Raw genomic sequence first — 19,516 nt, 5'->3', positions numbered from 1 at the left:
TTTAGGTTGCCTTCACCAGAACAATCTGATAGGATGAATATTTGAGAAAGAGGTTATTTATGATTTACTAATATATTATAAGTATAATATATTAATTGAGAAATCATAATATTTAATTAGTATTAATCAAAAATTAATTTGGAATTAATTTAGTGATCAAAAGAGACTAATTAAATTAACAGGGACTAATTATGTAAATTAGTGATACATATGGTTTAAGTTATTGATCCATGATGGACTAAGTTTATGAAAGAGTCCATGAAGAGTTAGTCCACATGAGTTATGGATCATAAGCCTATGTGTATAGATTAGGGTTTACACATGACCCTTAGAATCCTACACTATATATGTATTATCCCTTAGCCTAAAATTGGCCCCCTAAGTCTTCTAGGAAGAGATATAGCTGATTTTCGAGTGTCTAGCCTCTCTCTCAAAGTTCTTCTTTGTTCATGGTGTTTGTGAACCATTTGAGGCATCACACTTGAGGTGCTAAGCTCTTGAAAGGCCAAAACTACAAGCTACAATAAAGAGCTATTCTTTTAACTTGATTTTATGATTTATATGTCAAAATTGTATGCTAGTTGTAGGATTCATGCTTTGGAAAATTTATTGCATGTATAACTAGAGAAAACTTAGATCCAAAGCTATTAGGGTTGTATGTGCACCATAAGAGTGTTATAGTACACAAAACCCAACATATACATCTAAAGTTACATATTTATTTGAGAAGAAGCAAGCTTATACAAATGAAATTAAAAAGAGTATGTAGATTATAGAGAAAGATAATAAAAGAAAGAAATCCATACCAATTTCTCTAAATTCCTCAACTACACATGATGGATTACCACAGGGCCTTAGTGATCGTTGATTAAAATTATATGATGAATTACAAAATGAAATAAAAGCATCGATCAGACCTATGAGAGACATTATGACTAAAAATCAACAAAGAAAAATGAGACTTGGACACTAATAACCACAACCAAATAATTATTGATAAATAGGAAACTAGTTTTCATGCACTTAAGCATCGAAAATCAGGAAATATAAGCATCAATGAAGGGATTCTTCTAAAGAAATAATGATGCAAACTAAGTATTTTAATGGATTTTGTACACAAAGATGCATAATAATGAAATCAATCAGACATTACAAAGGTGGAGCCAAATACCTAAACACATAATAGATTTGTACCTTAATTTCGAGGCAATGTAGGAGGGAAGACGAAGTCAGAGTAAGGTTGACGAGGGAAGAGCAGGGCTGACGAGAGAGCATGACATACGAATTCAGTGAGAGAATGTCGATTAATCTCTTTCTCTCTTTCACTTATATTACAATTTTTACCTCTTTCATAATTTTCCCTCTTTCAAATTTTTCCCTCTTTTAGAATTGTCGAAGTAAAATCTACAGTGACATAAAAAAACTAGGTAGTTAACTGTAAAATATTTAGTGACATATAATAAGTATATGACACAAAATTTATAAATTTTAAGTGACATTTAAAATTATTGTGTCACTAATAAATATCAACATTAGTGGCATAAAGTGTTAAGTGTCACTAAACCTATTAATTTTTGTAGTGGCATATATAATATATGCCACTAAAAGCATAATATATTGGCATAAATACAATATACAATTAAAAATGTATGCCACTATATGTCATTTATTTTGTACTGGGTAGATTGCTAGAGTATGCCGACAAACCAATCATATCAGAGGACTGATTGATAAAGTTGTAAAAGTAGACCAACCTGATAATAACCCCTAGGGGTCGAATCTACAGAGACACGGTCTAAAAGTCAACGCTTGTTTGTGTCGGACACAATTACTAGTTCAAACACAAAATTAAAGGGGATGGGTGTAATTATAAAAATAAATAATGGAATAATAAAAATGCATAAAATAACTTAATTAACGATAATTCAATATTAAAAGACATTTCAGTTCTGTTGCGACTCTTTTAATTATACAATTAATCAAAATCTAGTTATTTAATAAGTGTTCTATCTAAGTTGGTATTGAAAATTACAAATAAGCTTTGCCAATTCTATTTTACCAAATTATTTAACCAAAACAATCTCATTGAGTTAACCTAATTTTTTACTAACTTAATCAAATAAGTTTTTAATTAAATCAGAAAAACAACATTAGGATCTTTGTAGAATTCCAAATAATATTCAATACTTCTCACAAGCTCGGAAGCGTAAACATATATGATTTTCAGTTTACATCAACATTAAATCCCATCAAGGAACCGATTCTCTTCTTTCAAAGCACCTAAAATGTTCTCCAAACTCTTGAGACTATTAAAAGAAAATTATTTTGGGGGTGCTGAAGAGCCTACTAAGAAGTTTTATTGGAGAAAATAGAGTCTTGTCCTTTCAAGAAAATGGGTTTTTGGTATTAAGAGACTTTTGAGACCAAGTGGGTCCTTCTTGCTAAATAGAAGTCAACATTCCTCCATGAAAAAAGAATCCAAATAGGTGGAGGTTATTAAATCAATCTACAAAAATAATAGAGATATCAATTTAGTTCATTCTAGAAGGTATCACTCTATGGAAGATTATTATTGATTCGTGTAATGACATCTCAATTACAAGTTTAAACACAAAATCACTATTAAATGGAAGACTTGTCAATATACAAACCGATTTATAGGAATAAAGATATATTGAGACTCAAATCTTAACCTGATATTCCTTAGACTCCATGTGTTAGACAATTATCAAGGTTGTATGGTGACAAAACATGTTACAAATTCAGCATGTACTTAGAATTAGAGAAGACCCATCAGATCGAGAGTTCGATTTAAATGAGATGTTGGATTTGCAAAATATTTTGAGTGAACTTGTTATTTCAAACCAATTGGACAAATATGATCGAATTCTTCACATTATTGGGGATTTTGCAGTAAACTCGACTTGAATGTCCATAAATGACTCATATATTTGAGGTTCTTTAATCATGAAATGAATAAGAATTATTGGAGCCTAGTTAAGGTTAACATATTCTGGTGGCGTTAAGTCATAATGATTTTCCATTAGGGATGAACATGGACAAAATTAGCATAGACATTTTATCCTCCCCATGTTCCATTTGTAATTTTATCCTAGAGAATTCAGAGAATGTCTTTGGCTCCTGTCAGATTGATCAACAATTACGGGCTAAAATTACGGGTTAGTGGGATCATAGTCCTATTGGTGATGCTTTTGAAGATCTTCTAATTGACTTCCAAGGTTGAAACAAAGATAAAGGAAAAGCTTTGGTCATTGCAAATGATCCATTTGAGGCTTTGAAACCAATAGGTGATTGAAGACAAAATGGATAAAGTTGGAGATTTCTTTGACTCTTACGATCAACATTCCTTCAAGTGGTTAGCGTTTAGGAACCAAAAATATAAATAAGTTTGGACGAACTCATTAAAATCCAAAACTATTAATCTCTTTGTTATTTGCGTCTCGGTAGTCCGTTGCTAGAGTGGTCTAACTGGTTTTAATGTATTTGTTATCCAAAAAAGAGCATGAAGCTAAGACCCTAAAAAAATGGCAAAACGATATCATGTTGTTATTATTAAATATTACATTGTGTAAGAAGTCAATGAGATTTTTTATGTACTAACCGAAAAACAAACATATATGTTAAATGTGACTAAAGACTCGAAGACTTGAAACGAGAGTTGGAGCATTTGACAATTCAATAGAGCATCTTAATATGATGACACTCTTGAATATGATGATACTACTCGAATATGATGGCACACCTCGAAATAGAGCATCTGACAGAAGACCGGAGTATCAGAAGAAGTGTCATGTACAAGATGTGCCACCAAGTGATAATGTGTGCCACTTAATGACACCTGATGCGCCATCATGGCACTTTGTGTGTCATCATGGAACTTGATGCGCTAGTAGTGGTACATGATGCGCCATCATGTGCATGGTTGGTGCCATTGCAATGTATCTGATGGTTGAAGGTTCTAGAAGCAGATGTATGTCAAAATTTGATTGGTTGACACCTTTCATGTACCTATGGATTGATGGGCTTAATCTATTAGAGTTTTAGGTCTAATCCCTAGTATATAAATAAGAATGTCTCCTAAGTCATTCATTGGTCTTGATCTTTGTATCTTTTATTCTTGTATCCTTATTGAGTATGTGATTCTCTGTTAGTTGTACTTATAATATCTGTTTAGAACTCTATGAATAAGAATACTCTCTTCCTGTCTGTAGACGTAGGTCACATTGACCGAACAATGTAAATAATGTGTTTTTGTATGCTTTTGGTATCGTGTGTTATCCGCATTACTTCCTAACAATGTCATCAAAGTTTGACAAATGACATCAGATCTGTTCTTGATTCTTGATAAGTGTCGTATAATTTCCTAACAATATCAGATTTTCATAAAAATCTTAAATTAATAAGAGTAAGAAAAATTTATATCTAACCATCTTCAAAACATATTACAAGAACTAATTAATTATAGTTTATATATTTATAGAGAAAAAAAGTGTTATTAAATACTACTATGGAAATAAAATGAAGTTACATACGAACAATTGCTTTATATACCCTCGTTAATGAGTTGGTAAGTATGTGTATCCTTCTTGACCATTTTATAAATGAGTTGGTATATATACTAGCACCGGTTATAATTTGTTAACTTCATTCGTGATTAATTTGTTAACTTCATTCGTGATGAAATATTTAATAACTTGTGGTTTTTCATGTCAGTTCAAAGGTTGTCTGCTTCTGTCATTTAGTCATAGTTAATAGAAGAAAATATTAAAAAAAATAAAATAAAAAAAAAATAACGATAAAAGGAAATTGTATTGATCAACCAACTGCATACGCATCTCTTGAAAATACAGGCCAACTAATTTTGAAAATTTCTGCACTTTTTCCAATTAAAACAACCCCACATATATTGTTTTCTACCCAAATTTCACTTTATAAAATACCTTCATACCCTTCGTCCATTCCCACAAACCTTCTTCATTTTCTTTCAAGAAACCCAAAAATCAAAATGGCTTTAACTCTTCGTTCTTCTACTTTCTTAAATTTAAAGGACATCAAGACTCTGAAAACCCTCGACGTAGATTTCGTCACCACCATTTGTTTTGCCCAAATCAAGCCTACAACACGTCGTTTGAGAACAAGAAATTCAATACAAGATGCTCAATTATCTCGTGAAAAGATGATATCACCTTTCGAAGGGATGTATGATGCACAAAAGGAGAAGTTTCATGCTTTATCTAGCAGTCACCAGATGCAAAATGACTCAAAGGTCCCAGTCTACGTTATGCTCCCTCTTGACACGGTGACATTAGGTGGACACTTGAACAAACCAAAGGCAATGAACGCGAGCTTAATGGCTTTAAAAAACGCAGGTGTTGAAGGTGTCATGGTTGATGTTTGGTGGGGTTTGGTTGAAAAAGACGGATCATTGAAGTATAACTGGGAGGGGTATGTTGAGCTTGTGAATATGGTGCAAAAGCATGGATTAAAGCTTCAAGCTGTTATGTCTTTTCATCAGTGTGGAGGCAATGTTGGAGACTCTTGCAGGTACTAATTAACAACTTATATACGACTTCATACATATTTCAACAAAATTAATTAATAACTAAACTTAATTACACTTTGGTTTTGAACATTATTGTAGCATCCCATTACCTCCATGGGTTCTTGAAGAAATCAGCAGAAACCCCGATCTTGTCTATACTGATAGATCCGGCCGGAGAAACCCCGAGTACTTATCCTTAGGCTGTGATTCATTGCCGGTGCTCCGGGGAAGAACACCCATTCAAGTTTATTCCGATTTCATGAGAAGTTTCAAACAAAGATTCAAGAATTACTTGGGAAATGTTATTGTGGTAATTTTCTTAGTTTATTGAGTCGCTTTAAGTTAATTTAATCTTTAGATATTTTCCTTAAATATATATAGATATATATTTTTTAAATATGCAGGAAATTCAAGTGGGTATGGGTCCTTGTGGAGAGCTGAGGTATCCATCTTATCCAGAAAGCAACGGAACGTGGAAATTTCCGGGAATAGGAGAATTCCAATGTTACGATAAGGTGAATTAATTGTGCTTTTGTAAGTTTGTTAGACATAGGGTATAAGTGATTATCATGTTTTGGCTTAACCCTAAACCTAACTTTCCTTTATTAGAAGGTATTTTCTTACGGATGTTTTCGTGTTGAAATTAACAGTATATGAGAGCGTCATTGGAAGCTGCGGCAGATGCAAACGGAAAGAAAGACTGGGGAAACAGTGGACCTCATGATTCCGGCCAGTACAACCAGTTCCCGGAGGACACCGGATTCTTCCGGAGAGAAGGGACATGGGACACCGATTATGGCCGTTTCTTCATGGAATGGTATTCCGGGAAGCTACTGGAACACGGCGACAAAATCCTAGGGTCCGCTGACAGGATATTCCGGGGAACCGGAGCAAAACTTTCGGGGAAGGTTGCCGGCATCCACTGGCACTACAAGACTAGGTCGCATGCCGCCGAGCTAACCGCTGGATATTACAATACACGGCATTCAGATGGGTATTTGCCTATTGCCAAAATGTTGGCGAAGTACGATGTTGTTTTCAACTTCACGTGTATGGAAATGAGAGACAATGAGCAGCCACAACATGCGAACTGCTCGCCGGAAGGGTTAGTTCGGCAGGTGAAGTTGGCAGTCAAAGCTGCCGGAATCGGACTGGCCGGAGAAAATGCTTTAGAAAGATATGACGGAGGAGCTTATGCGCAAGTCCTGACAACGAGCAGATCAGACTCAGGAAATGGGTTGTGTGCATTCACGTTTTTGAGACTGAACAAGCGGTTGTTTGAGGCGGAAAACTGGCGGCAGTTGGTGAATTTTGTAAGAAGTATGTCGGAAGGTGGTAGGGTGAGGCAACCGGAGAGCGATTCAAGCACGACGGATCTTTATGTTCGGTTTGTTGATAACAAGTTGAAAAGCTTGAAGGAGGATAAGGAGGCTGTATTGTTGTAGATATAGAATAACTAATCGGAGTATATATGTATAAATTCAGGAAAGAGGAAATCTTAGGGTAAGAAAATTAATCACAAGTACATTGAAAAGGGTGAATGATTATCTTTTTATGCATCATGTAATAGAAGTTGCATAATGTCCCTCATATATTGTTTATATGGAATCCTCGTAAATATTAATAAAGAGATAGATTGATCGTCTGTCATTTAGTATGGAACATAATTAATGACTATGCTAATTTTATATGTTGATTATGCGAATTAATAAAGGATAATGATGGTAACAAATTTTCCATTTTTTTTCATATTTAATCATTAAACTTTTTATTCATTTTCTATTTTCTACTGAACTATTGAAAATGTGAATTATTGAAAATGTTAATATTTTATCCTTATGACTAGTAATAACCGATTATAAAGGTAAAATATGAACAATTTTAATAGTTCAGTGACAAATAGATAATGAAAAAAAGTTTAGTGACTAAATATAAACAAAATCAAAAGTTCGTTTCCCTCTAAAAAAAGTTCAATAATTAAATGTGAACAAACTTTCCTCTTGTATTATAGTTTAGCAAATTATGTATTTTTGTTAAATTTTAACAACGTTTGTTGATGAAGAAATCTATGAAAAAAAACCCCGAAAAAGGTGTAAAAAACTAAAAACGAAACCAATATTATATGTATAAACTATATGTTATAAAACTACGCAATATTATATGTATAAAAATTATCTTAATATTATATGTATGAATTTTGTGTTATAAAATTATGCAACATATAAATTGAAATACATTAAACAATATACATTGTTTATAAAAAAACACATATGTATATTGATACTTTTTATATATTATTATACTTCATGTATTGACATACATCATATTAGTATATTTACTATTAAAAATGATATCGAAAATGAAAGTCAAGTTGTTTAGAATTTAGACATTTTTAATTTACTTGGACACTTGATTTATATTTGAGATTGTATTTTCTTAAAAAGTTTGAATAATTATTGAAATTTATGATTATTTAACTAGACATATAGAGTTAAGTAAACCCTTAACATGTTTTATGAAGTGTTGTGCCCAAACCACCTCATCCATATTACCTTTAAACAAATATTTTTTTTTTAGAAAAAAATAGTTACATATCCAACAATTAAAACGACCTTATTTTTTTTTCTTTCAAAAAAGTCACTCATAATTTTAAAATGTTTTAGAAAAAAAAACAATTCATATTTAAATAACTATTTTTAAAAAAATAAGGCTTTTAATTTTTTTTCTTCAGAATACATCGTAATTTCTGACCATGAAACACAATTTTTTAATAGCTATAGGTGAGAATGATTCATTTTTTTGTTAAACCAAAATCAGATTGAAAATTTTGATTTTTTTATTTTAGAAAATACCAAACCAATGGTTTTTTATTTTGGTTTTGGTTTTTCGTTTTTTTAAATATATTTTTTGGGTTTTGTTTTTTTATTTAATAGATTTATTCATCAACAAATGTTGCATTTAATAAAAATAAATAATTTGTTAAAACATAATACAAGAGGAAGTTTTTTCACATTTAGTCATTGATTTTTTTAGAGGGAAACTAACTTTCGATTTTGTTCACATTTAGTCATTAAATTTTTTTCATTATCTCTTTGCCACTGAACTATTGAAATTGTTCACATTTTACCCTTATGACCGGTTGTTACCGGTTATAAGGGTAAAATGTGAACAATTTCAATAGTTCAGTGGCGAACAGATAATGAAAAAAAAAAGTTTAATGACTAAATGTAAACAAAATAGAAAGTTTATTACCCTTTCAAGTCGTTATCCCATTAATAAATGGCTTAATTTTCTTTCATCCAAAAATCATTCGACATATGATGACTTGAAGTTTATATTTTTTTTAGAGTAAATTACACGAATGGTCCCTATGGTTTGGGTTAATTTGCACGTTTGGTCCCTAACTTTTTTTTTTAACTCGGACCATCCCTATAGTTTGATTTTGTTTCGCGCTTAGTCCCTCCAAGACCTGAAATGACTATATTACCCTCACCTATTTCTTTTCTTATTATTTATTTTTATATATATCATTATTTATAATTTCTTTTTGATTTACTAATTTATGTATATATATTACAATAATGTGCCCACCCATTCAATCCCAATTCATCACCTCAACCACCACCATCGTCTTCTCCGTCTAGCAAGGCCGCCACCATCTTTTCCGGAAAAACCCAAATGTTCAATTTTAACCCTCATGCTACATCTTCGCCAGTCTGTAATTAAAGAAACGATACTCTGGCTACATCTCCTTCATTCGGTACGTCCCTAAACCCTCGTTTGTCGTGGTGGATTCATCAAAGAAGACTAGTTCAGTCACAGAGCAATGAATCTGAATTTACAAAATATTTGACAAACAAAAAACTCAAAAGTGTGAAATACATTGTACAAAAGCACTTCGTAACATCCATACACATACTGGTCGCCCAATTGCAAATTCCAAAACAGCATCTGCTTCAATAAAGTTAAAAATGGCAAGTGCTTAAGGGTACCACCTACCTGGAAGAAATAAAGCTAGTTCAATCCTTAAATTGACCCGAGAACCAAATGGATTCTTTAACTGGCTTGGGAACCAAATCGATCAAGAATCAAAGCCAAAAATAATTAGGAGCAATGAGTGTGGTGTTGACAGTGTAAGAGGTCGGAGGGTTTCTTGCGACTTTTTATTGGCAGCAATCACAACGTATGAAACTCCAATGAAGATGGTGGGTTCAATCTGGTGGGTTCTACAACTAGGGCGGCGACAACGATGGTAGGTTCTACGGCGGCAACAACGATGGTGTGTTCAAACCAACAGCAACATTGACGAGCTTAAGAATTGGGGCTTCAACACAATACGACGAAAATCATGGCGGCGACAACATTGTTGGGTTCAAGAATGGAAGGAAGAGAGAGAGAGCTTTTCATTGGGGTTCAAGGAGTCGACGAGTACAGGGGAGATGGTCCTTAGGGTTCAAAGTTAGTTCTTGATGAAAGAGATATTTGGGTATATCACGATTGTAAAGGCCCTGGAAAACGGTGGGCCATTTGTTTTTTTTATTATAAACAATAAACAAATAACAAATAATAAATTAAATTAAAAAATAACCAAGGGCAGTATAGTCATTTAAGGTCTGGGAGGGACTAAGCGCGAAACAAAATCAAACTATAGGGATGGTCCGAGTTAAAAAAAAAGTTAGGGACCAAACGTGCAAATTAACCCAAACCATAGGGACCATTCGTGTAATTTACTCTTTTTTTTAATGGTGAAAGTTTATTTTATTAAAAGTGAGAAGTTGCTAGAAAAATAAAGATTACATGTGATTATACAAAAGGCCTAGAAAATATGAACGTTACGTATGCTCCGACCTATGACGTATTTAGTACGGAGCATTTAAGAGCGTCTATCTTCTAGCTTTTGACAAAACGTTCTATTTTGAATCAAAAACTTCGTTTGATACTATAAGCTATTAGCGTTTAGTTAAACAAAATGCTACAAACCTAAAACCTATCTCACGTAACATTTAATAAAACGCTACCAGCTACCCCCTACATGTTAGTTTTACCAAACACACCCCTAATTAAACTGTGTTTCTTGGGCCAATTTTTTTTTATCCATATGTAAGAATTTGCCTTTATATCTTCCAAAACCATGTTAGGGTATAGTTGTATGTTACTTGAAGTTCAATTGTACCCATCGGGGTACAGGTCTAAGTCCTATAAATTATAGTCAGAGTCTCCTGTAGGGAGAGTGTGACTTTGTATATAGATCTATACGGGACTGATAATCCCGCACCTAAAATGTTAGCTACAGTTAGGCTGGCATGCCTGGGGTGACAAACGTCATAACATTCCGACGCCTGAAGAATGCTGTAGAGGCCACTAGTCAGTTTAGCATGGTTATATGAAACTCACAACAGTATTAACTAAAACATTTGTTTATAGGATTGACACTACTTCAATGGTTTTATTTTAATTAATGAAACTACTATACACTATAGCTGGTGGTATCCAGTCATTCATACAAAAGTTTTCATACAAACACTACTACTATAGACTACGGCTAGTGGTATCCAGGCATTCATACAAAGGTTCTCATACAAACACTACTATGATACACTACTTTCCTAGTATATAGTACACTAGTACGACATACAGTTTAGAGAAAACCTACATGATATTGTTTTATTCATTAATAAGACTATATATACTATTACAGGGTACAGTAAATACATACATTTTGGTCTTAAGGCCTAAGACTACTTTTCATTACTAACGAAAATATTGGATTTTATGGAAATACACTATAACATTTTCAAGGAACAAAGACAAGCTTTTCATCTCAAAAACATACTTATGAACTCACCAACATAAATATTGATACACTTTCAAAACCACTTGTATTCTCAGGGAACCTGTAGACAGGTACACTCATGGGTTTTGAGAAGACAGAGCTTTTAGAGTCGTGTCTTTTATACTTTTGTTATACACTTTTGATGTCATACAAACTATGTATCGAACAGATGTAAATACTTTACTTTATCAATGTAATGGTTGTGTTTGTTTTGATTACTATTATACAATTGTTGTGATATTGTTCATGACGTCCTCCGCCCCGGAACGTTTCCGCCGTTCCGGTTTGGGGGTGTGACACTAAGAATATAAATATAACTAATCTTAAAAAAAGATAGTTATTGATCTTTAATGGCTTAAATTCTCTCTTATTTCTCTCATATTACACACAAAATGAGCTAAAATGTCAAGAAAAAAAACCTTTATAGCAAGATGTTTCCATATCAATGGACCAATATAACACATGATGACATGCATGCACTTCCAAAGGAGAGGTGTCTCCAGAACTTCAGTTGATCACATACACAAAATAGAAAAGGTTTAATAGATTATTGGAGAAATAAAAGAAAAAAATACATAATACATATGCACATGTCTTCCACCATATCCACCATGTTGATCCTAAGAATTATGTGACAACATTTTGCAATAGATACATGTATAAAACTCCTAATAGAATGATTCATGTATAATAAAGTGTTCATTAAAATTTTGTTTACAAACAAAATCTATGAGCGCGACACTATAAATTGACAAACTTATAGTTGTCACACCTAACACTCGCTTATAAAATCATGGCATTACGCTCCAAACCGCATCCACACACTCTCCTGGTAAAGTGACTGAATTGAGTTGATATTACAAAACCATTAGGTCATACTCAAACTCCACAAATAAAATTAAGTTAAAGAATAAATCAACACCCCAACCAATAACGATTCCTAGTCATCTCTTCTACAATCGACTCTAACCAGTCACGATTGCGATTTTTGGTTGCCGATTGCCATTTATGGATATCGATTGCTGATAAATCCTTAGGGTAACTATCATGGTGGTGGTCAAAGGAAAGGGAATTCAAATCTTAGAAGACTCATTTGTAGATCAAAATGGGAAATCAAAAACCATCCTCTAATGAGAAATCAGAAAACACAAAAACAAACAAACAAACAAACTTTGGACTTAACATGGAACAAAAAAATTTATGCTTTATTTTCTCCAACCAAAAATTTTTCAATGGCCATACATATTCAAACCCTTACAATAAACTTCAGAAAAAAGCCACATCATTCAAATAATCAATGACATAAATCCTCCTATCATCAAAATATAACAAATTCATGGATCAAATGTGAAGGAAACATTTGTTACCTCATTGAGTAGTTTCATCGAACACTTGGTGTTCGACTGAAAGCCAATGAATCTCCTCGAACCTTTTCCTAATATTTAAACCATTTTGAGAACAGTCATAGGTGCTTCTTATGGTGTGCAATATAGGTCTAATGGAAAAAACATTTCTCTACATTTCTTTCAGTGCATCAAAATCCACAGACAAAAGGAAAATGGAGAAAATGTTGAAGAATGTTCAAGACATTGCATGAAACTACAAAATGAAACCTAATTTTCACTTCCCAATGGTTGAAGCAAGGCAAGAGAACACGAATTTTTGAGTAAACACCTGAAATTATAAGTGTAATACGAATCATCACTTGAAATAAACTGAGATTTAAACATGTAGAGAGAAACCTACATCAGTACAACAATCGAAGGTGGGGAAGGTGGTAGAAGGTGGCGAAGCGATGTCGAAATGATTTGTGAAAAAAACCTACACCTTCAATTTTGTATAAGATTAGTTTGATGAGTTGTTGTGATTTAGATGGAAATTATATATGAATTCCTGATACTCTATGATTTCCTGCTTTCTTAGGATTTTATATGATGAAGATACGTAGGATATACAATTGAGGGGAAAATAAAAATGTAAACACTTAACAATATAAATAGAACGGAGAGGAGAAAACTTAGGCGAGATTCTCGTTGATGCCATTCCTGATTTTAGGTTGAAGAATTATTCAAGATAAGTTTTATTGCTGATTTTCCAAATTTATAGTAGCAAAGGGTAATTACGGAACTTCACTTGGAAAGTTTGAGCAGGAAAATTAGATTGGGTAGGGCTTAGCAATTGTCATGTTGCAATTGGGTACTTATTTATTAGGGTAGAATATATGGTAATTTTTTTATCAACAACCTCTGTTGAACGCTTTCTATATGAAACAGCTCCAAGAAGTACAAACCTGCATGGGTTCTGTAAGTACAACACCGTCTCCAATCAAAAACAGGAAAAAAAAAACCCAGATAAACCATAACATAGTATATCATTGGCCATATAATATTAAATTAACACAATAAAAGCTACAAATGAAGAACCTAAAAGTCGTAATGTCAAACCTCTTGGTGAGCTTACTTGATGCATTTGTTTTCTATTTTACACTTATCCAAAGTATTAAGAAAGTATTTATACACATGGTCAGTAACCTTTTCGGAGAAGAACCATTAAACGTACAGGGAGGATAATATTATAATAAAATACCCAAACATAAAATCAAATTCAATGTTATAGGTGATAAAATAGCAATTTGGATTCAAACTTCAGATCCAAAAACTCATATCAAACATTCGAATCCAACAGACAAGTTACTTGAAACATTCTTGTAAAATTTTCATTCAATATGATCAATAGGTAAAAGGTAACATTTAGGAATATAAAAACCTAAGCATGTATATATTGCAAAAAATGGCCAAAGCCCTAGTGGTAATACAACAACAGTTCCATATACTACATAATATAGGATCATTTATTGTTATTATTGTTCTGTCTATAACATAAATCATAATTCTACTAACTTAAAATAAGAATCTTGTATTGTATACTCTCCAATGAAATGAATAAATATTTCATGTTTTTTTGTTCTATGGAATATATAAACCATAAAATTGTAGTCTTTTACTTATACTCGATACACCACATTAAAACACCTAGTTAGCTACAATTGATTCGCTAATGACAAATCACTAATAAAATCTTAAAAGTTATTTAAAAACTTAACCAATCAAATTTAATGGAAAAATAATAACAATCAGATCCAGGTCCTTGTATGTATGTTATATATGTGAATATAAAACACGGGAGAAAGAAATTCTAACATGTTCTTCTGTCGCTTTAAATAGAAATGTGAGGTTATGGAGTGTCTGTCAATGATGCGATGGTGGATATTAGTGGTGGCCAACGGTTTGGTAAGCAGGGGTCATTTCATTCTAGCAGTAATGCGAGATAACTGGTGTGATGCAACGGTTTGATGGAAAGAGAAATGGAAGGATGTGACAGGGGATGCAATGAGTGGTAGCGGAAACGATAGTAGAGAGCTTTCATGATAGAGGCGGTCGCGGCTAAGTATGGCGGTGGCGGGTGTTCGTGGATTGAAATATGGGCGGATGATGGTGCAAACGACGGCCATGGAAGATGAAATCCAGGGTTTTGGAATAATGTAAGAGGTAGAGAGAGGGTAGGGACTGTAGGAGCGGATGTGAATGTGTAAGCGGAAAAAGTAGCGTTGGGGTTGTATTGTGAAAGACGGAGAGAAAGATAGCAAGGGAACAAAAGGAGAAGTAAGAGGGAAAATGAAAAGATAATGTTATGATAAGGGCTTTCGATACAGGAAAAAGGGATGAAAGAAGCTATTGTACAATGTGTGGTGTAAATGGTACAATTAGCTACACGTGTTGTTTGTTTTTTGAAACGAAAATTCATAAAATTTGCGGACCATCTCTGCTGTTTGTTTTTTTGAAAAAATTAATAAAATTTGCAGACCATCTCCATAACCCGTTGCAGCAGAAGAGATGGATCAAACGACTACAACCTATAATAAGAAACATGTTTGTTTTTAACATCTGCAGACTGTTGCAGTAAACTGAAATTTAAATAAACAAGACAAATATTCATATATTTGCAACATTATATATAGTTCAATACATATCGATTGAAGGCAAACGGGCAACAAGCTGCGCCGCTAACCCTTTTTGGATAGCAAAACCAATTCTTTTGAAAACTACATTTGTGGATCTAGGAGATATGACATTAGAATGCATGACCCGTTGGACTCTATTGAGGAGCTCCACCGCATCTGGTGCGAGAAAACCAAATGTATCGAATGCAAAAGGAACAAACACATGTTCATTTGCTATACATGCATTCTGGTGCTTTACCACCTTGCACGTAGCGGCTTTCAAAGCGGCATGCCCAGCTGTGAAACCCCGCGCTCCCCAAACTAACGAGAGGAGAGACCCCAGTAAGATCCACGCACGCGTGCTTCCCTCCTATCCATCCAAAGACCAAAATGTCAGCTGATCTAAGTGTGGACCTTCCATCCTGCGGGTCCGTCAAAAAGTTCACAGGCGCTTCTTTCTTCACCGAAATACCAGCACGCCGACAAGCATCAAAAAGAACATCCTGAACCACATCATGTCTATACTTGAAAACCAGGGAGCTCTCTACAATGAACCGCGTGTTCCCCAAAGGTATCCAAACATGCCTTGCGACAAACTGGACATATCTCGTCAATTGGGAATATGGGAATCATGAGGCGGTAACGAAGGATAGTTCGGTACTACACAGGAGACATATGTTGGCCAAGACCATCAATAGGGATAGTTAGCAGAAAATCCTGAGCATGAGGCGCCCGCAGACACTCAAAGACTGCTTTCTGTCTGACAGTCATGTCAAAGTCGACTTCCATATCTTGGACGATTTTGCTAAAAAGGGCACACGCCAAAGCTTTTTGGGATTTAGGGGGGCGGTGTCCTTATTAGTGAAACTGCTACAGTCAAATCCCAGAATCGTATTGTGAAGACGAGTCATAGCACATAGGTAATCCGAGTCCATACCACATACGCCACTGTCACGTAATATGTGGTCTTGTAATGCCCAAGATTGGGCCCTCGAGGCTACAAATGCGTAGGAGGAAACCTCGTAGGCCGAGTACAAACCCAAACCAGCAAAACGAATAGGTAAGGAAGCCAGGCACCACTGAATGTCTCCAAAGAAGGGGCCTCCACAAACCACTATATCCTCGATAGACCTGCGCAATCCTTTGTCAAAGAATAACGCTGCCTCTTCTATGTGTATCGGCTGGCATGTCCTTAAACCAAAGAAAAGTTTTGCAATGCCCATACATGATCGAAGCAAAAGGAGCTCACTATGCGGGTCACATAGTTGTGGAAGAAGGCCCATCAAATCAACAGCATTGACCGCTCTCTTCATGGCCAGCCCGCTAATAAACCCTACGTCTCTGCTAACAGCCCCCCCAAGGAGCTTCACCCCCAAAGAAGGTCTCCCTATATCCATTAGGAATAAATCGGCACGAAGCTTCCTACCATCACAGGAGGGCCAAAAAATCTCCGTTTTCTTGATGTTCAACTCCAAACCCAAACCTGGACCATGCAACCGAATTATGTTCAACACTCTAGCCACCTCCTCTGAATCCCCAATGAAAGTCCCATCATCTAGATACCAAGCATGGAGGAGGAGCTTACAATTGTCTCTAATCTTTTGCACAAGCGAGTGCAAAACGAGGTCAAAAAGAAGAGGGCCCAAGGGGTCACCTTGTTGCACCCCAGTGGCAGACCATCTATGTTGGGCTCCGATATAAAGTCTCGCTGCTTGCCCGTACAAGAAGTTCACCAACAAAGAAATGGAAGGGCACATCTTCTTAACCTCGTGGAGCAATGATGATCGATCCACCAGGTTAAAGGCATTCGAAAAATCCACAGTCAGCATTAGAAGAGACCCATCAGTAGGGATGGCAAAAAAGCCCGAACCCGATGGGGAAACCCGAAACCCGATCATTTCGGGTCGGGTAATGGGTCGTTATTGGGTTTTTTATCGAGTTCGGGGTAGGGAGTGGGTTATCCTCGCCCCGACCCGCCCCGCCCCGATTATATATATATATATATATATATATATATATATATATATATATATATATATATATATATATATATATATATATATATATATATATATATATATATATATATATATATATATATATATATATATATATATATATATATAATGTTCAAAAATTTTTGCTGTTAATTGTACGCGTTCAAATATAAAATACTTATTGTGGGCAATTTTTTTAGTTATTAACAATCTAGTGTTAATGATCATTTTTATGTGTTTTGACGTATTAAACAAAACTTAAATCAAATAATTTTTAATATAACGTCCAGTTTATTTTATTAAAGTGATGCATCATGTTTTTAATTTAAAATAGTTGCTAGAACATGTATATTTTATAAGACATTGGGGTACCCTAAAAGAGAATAAAGATTTCGTTATCAATTGTTGTAAACCCGATAAGATACCTGAAACCCGACGGGGAAACCCGAAACCCAATGGGATGCCCCGATAAGATACCCGAAAGTTATCGGGACGGGTTTGGGAATCCATGCCCCGCCCCGAACCCGCCCCATTGCCATTCCTACCCATTAGCATGGTGTTCACTCAACACCCTATTGGCACTGTGTAACACAACCTCAGCACCGCCAGATACACCAACCCCGAACTGAAAATCATTAAGGTACTTGGCCATTTCTGTAACATCCCAAAAATACGAACCAAAAAAAAAATTTGTTTTAATAGTAATAAAACCATATACTGAACGTCACATCATAAAACCATGTGTCAAATATCTCAACCCATAATAAAATGTCATGAACATTTGTACCAAATCAAACTATGAATCAAAACAATCTCCCAGGAAAAGACTGAAGCGGTGGTGTATGCGATGCCATCATCCCGAGCTCTTCCCTTTACTTGCGGAAGTACCTGAAACCAAAACTGAACTGTAAGCACAAAGCTTAGTGAGCTCCCCCAAACTACCACATACCATACATAACATAAAAAGCATCTACTGGGCCTTGCCCAATGCATCGAACCGAAGTCCGGAAACTAACCAGGGCCTTTCCCTCTGCATCGGACCGTAGTCCGGAACTGATTGGGGCCTTGTCCCCTACATCGGACCGAAGTCCGGAACTGACTGAACATAACAAAGCATAAACATATCAGCTAACATGGATACATATACTGCATACTTCATCGGAACATAGACCGAAACACATAACACCAAACATGCTTGAATCACAAAGAAATCAAGCACCCTAACTACTGCATCAGACTGAGGTCCGAAACTACTGCTAATTAAATGAGCCGGAATTATGGTCGTGGACCCATTCCTACTGGAAGGAAGACTCACCTCGTAACCTAGCTGCTGAAAGGACTACTCCGGAATCTGTCTGCTGCGGCTCCGGTTTCACCCCGGCTACAATTTCCATAAGCACCATCAATCAAATACTGATAATAATATTGAGGGTAAAATGACTCTCTTACCCCTGGTCCAATTCATCCTAACTGTCAAAGTCAACATTCAGTTGACCTGACTCGTCGAGTTGGGTCGCCAACTCGTCGAGTCCTTACTCTTACTTTCTTGATTCTACTCGCTACTACTCGTCGAGTTTTGGCACAAACTCGGCGAGTTCCTCTTTGTTACTAACACTCCGACAATCTGCATCCGACTCGCCGAGTTGTATGAACAACTCGTCGAGTTCTTCCTCATCAAATGAACATTCTAGCTGTGACTCGCCGAGTTGTATGAACAACTCGTCGGGTCTGTTCTTAAGGCATGAAGATTGCCTTGGACTCGTCGAGTCTTCCACAAATGAGTCTAACCCTCTAGCTCACCGAGTCCATCTCTCACTCACTGGTTCCACTCAGCATAACTCGAAAAAGGGAAAAACAGGGGACTCGCGACTCGACTCGCCGAGTCTGAAGAACGACTCACCGAGTCGTATATATGCAAACACTATATACTCGATTCTGCTTGAAACCCGTCCATACCATTCATAGATCTGGGTTCCTGGGACTTGATTAACACGTAACGTTTCCAACTTTACGTGTAAATAACATCAAATGAAGGTTTTAAGGTTCAAAGCACACTAAAAGATTCGATCTAGAGCTTCCATGAAAAATGGATCCATAAAGGTGCTAGATCTAAGCTTCTGGAA

The 19,516-nt window shown here is 35.2% G+C and overlaps 2 protein-coding genes across 2 annotated transcripts; one reads left to right on the top strand and one right to left on the bottom strand.

Annotated features, from left to right (window-relative positions):
• Nucleotides 1-4,978: 4,978 nt before the first annotated feature.
• LOC111907369 (beta-amylase 3, chloroplastic) lies at nucleotides 4,979-7,208 on the top strand. Its single transcript, XM_023903142.3, has 4 exons — nucleotides 4,979-5,565; nucleotides 5,663-5,873; nucleotides 5,968-6,078; nucleotides 6,214-7,208. Exons 1-4 carry the CDS (start codon nucleotides 5,027-5,029, stop codon nucleotides 7,006-7,008), a joined length of 1,656 nt encoding a protein of 551 aa, XP_023758910.1. The 5' UTR covers nucleotides 4,979-5,026; the 3' UTR covers nucleotides 7,009-7,208.
• A 2,097-nt stretch (nucleotides 7,209-9,305) lies between these two features.
• On the bottom strand, nucleotides 9,306-17,294 carry LOC128132729 (uncharacterized). Its single transcript, XM_052769650.1, has 3 exons — nucleotides 16,436-17,294; nucleotides 9,483-9,514; nucleotides 9,306-9,395 (listed from the first exon to the last, which is right to left on the bottom strand). Exons 1-3 carry the CDS (start codon nucleotides 17,292-17,294, stop codon nucleotides 9,306-9,308), a joined length of 981 nt encoding a protein of 326 aa, XP_052625610.1.
• Nucleotides 17,295-19,516: the final 2,222 nt, after the last annotated feature.

Source organism: Lactuca sativa, chromosome 3, assembly GCF_002870075.4.
Source record: "Lactuca sativa cultivar Salinas chromosome 3, Lsat_Salinas_v11, whole genome shotgun sequence".
NCBI lineage: Eukaryota > Viridiplantae > Streptophyta > Magnoliopsida > Asterales > Asteraceae > Lactuca > Lactuca sativa.
The sequence above is the reverse complement of the archived record's forward strand: the minus strand, read 5'-3'. Positions and strand labels throughout refer to the sequence as shown.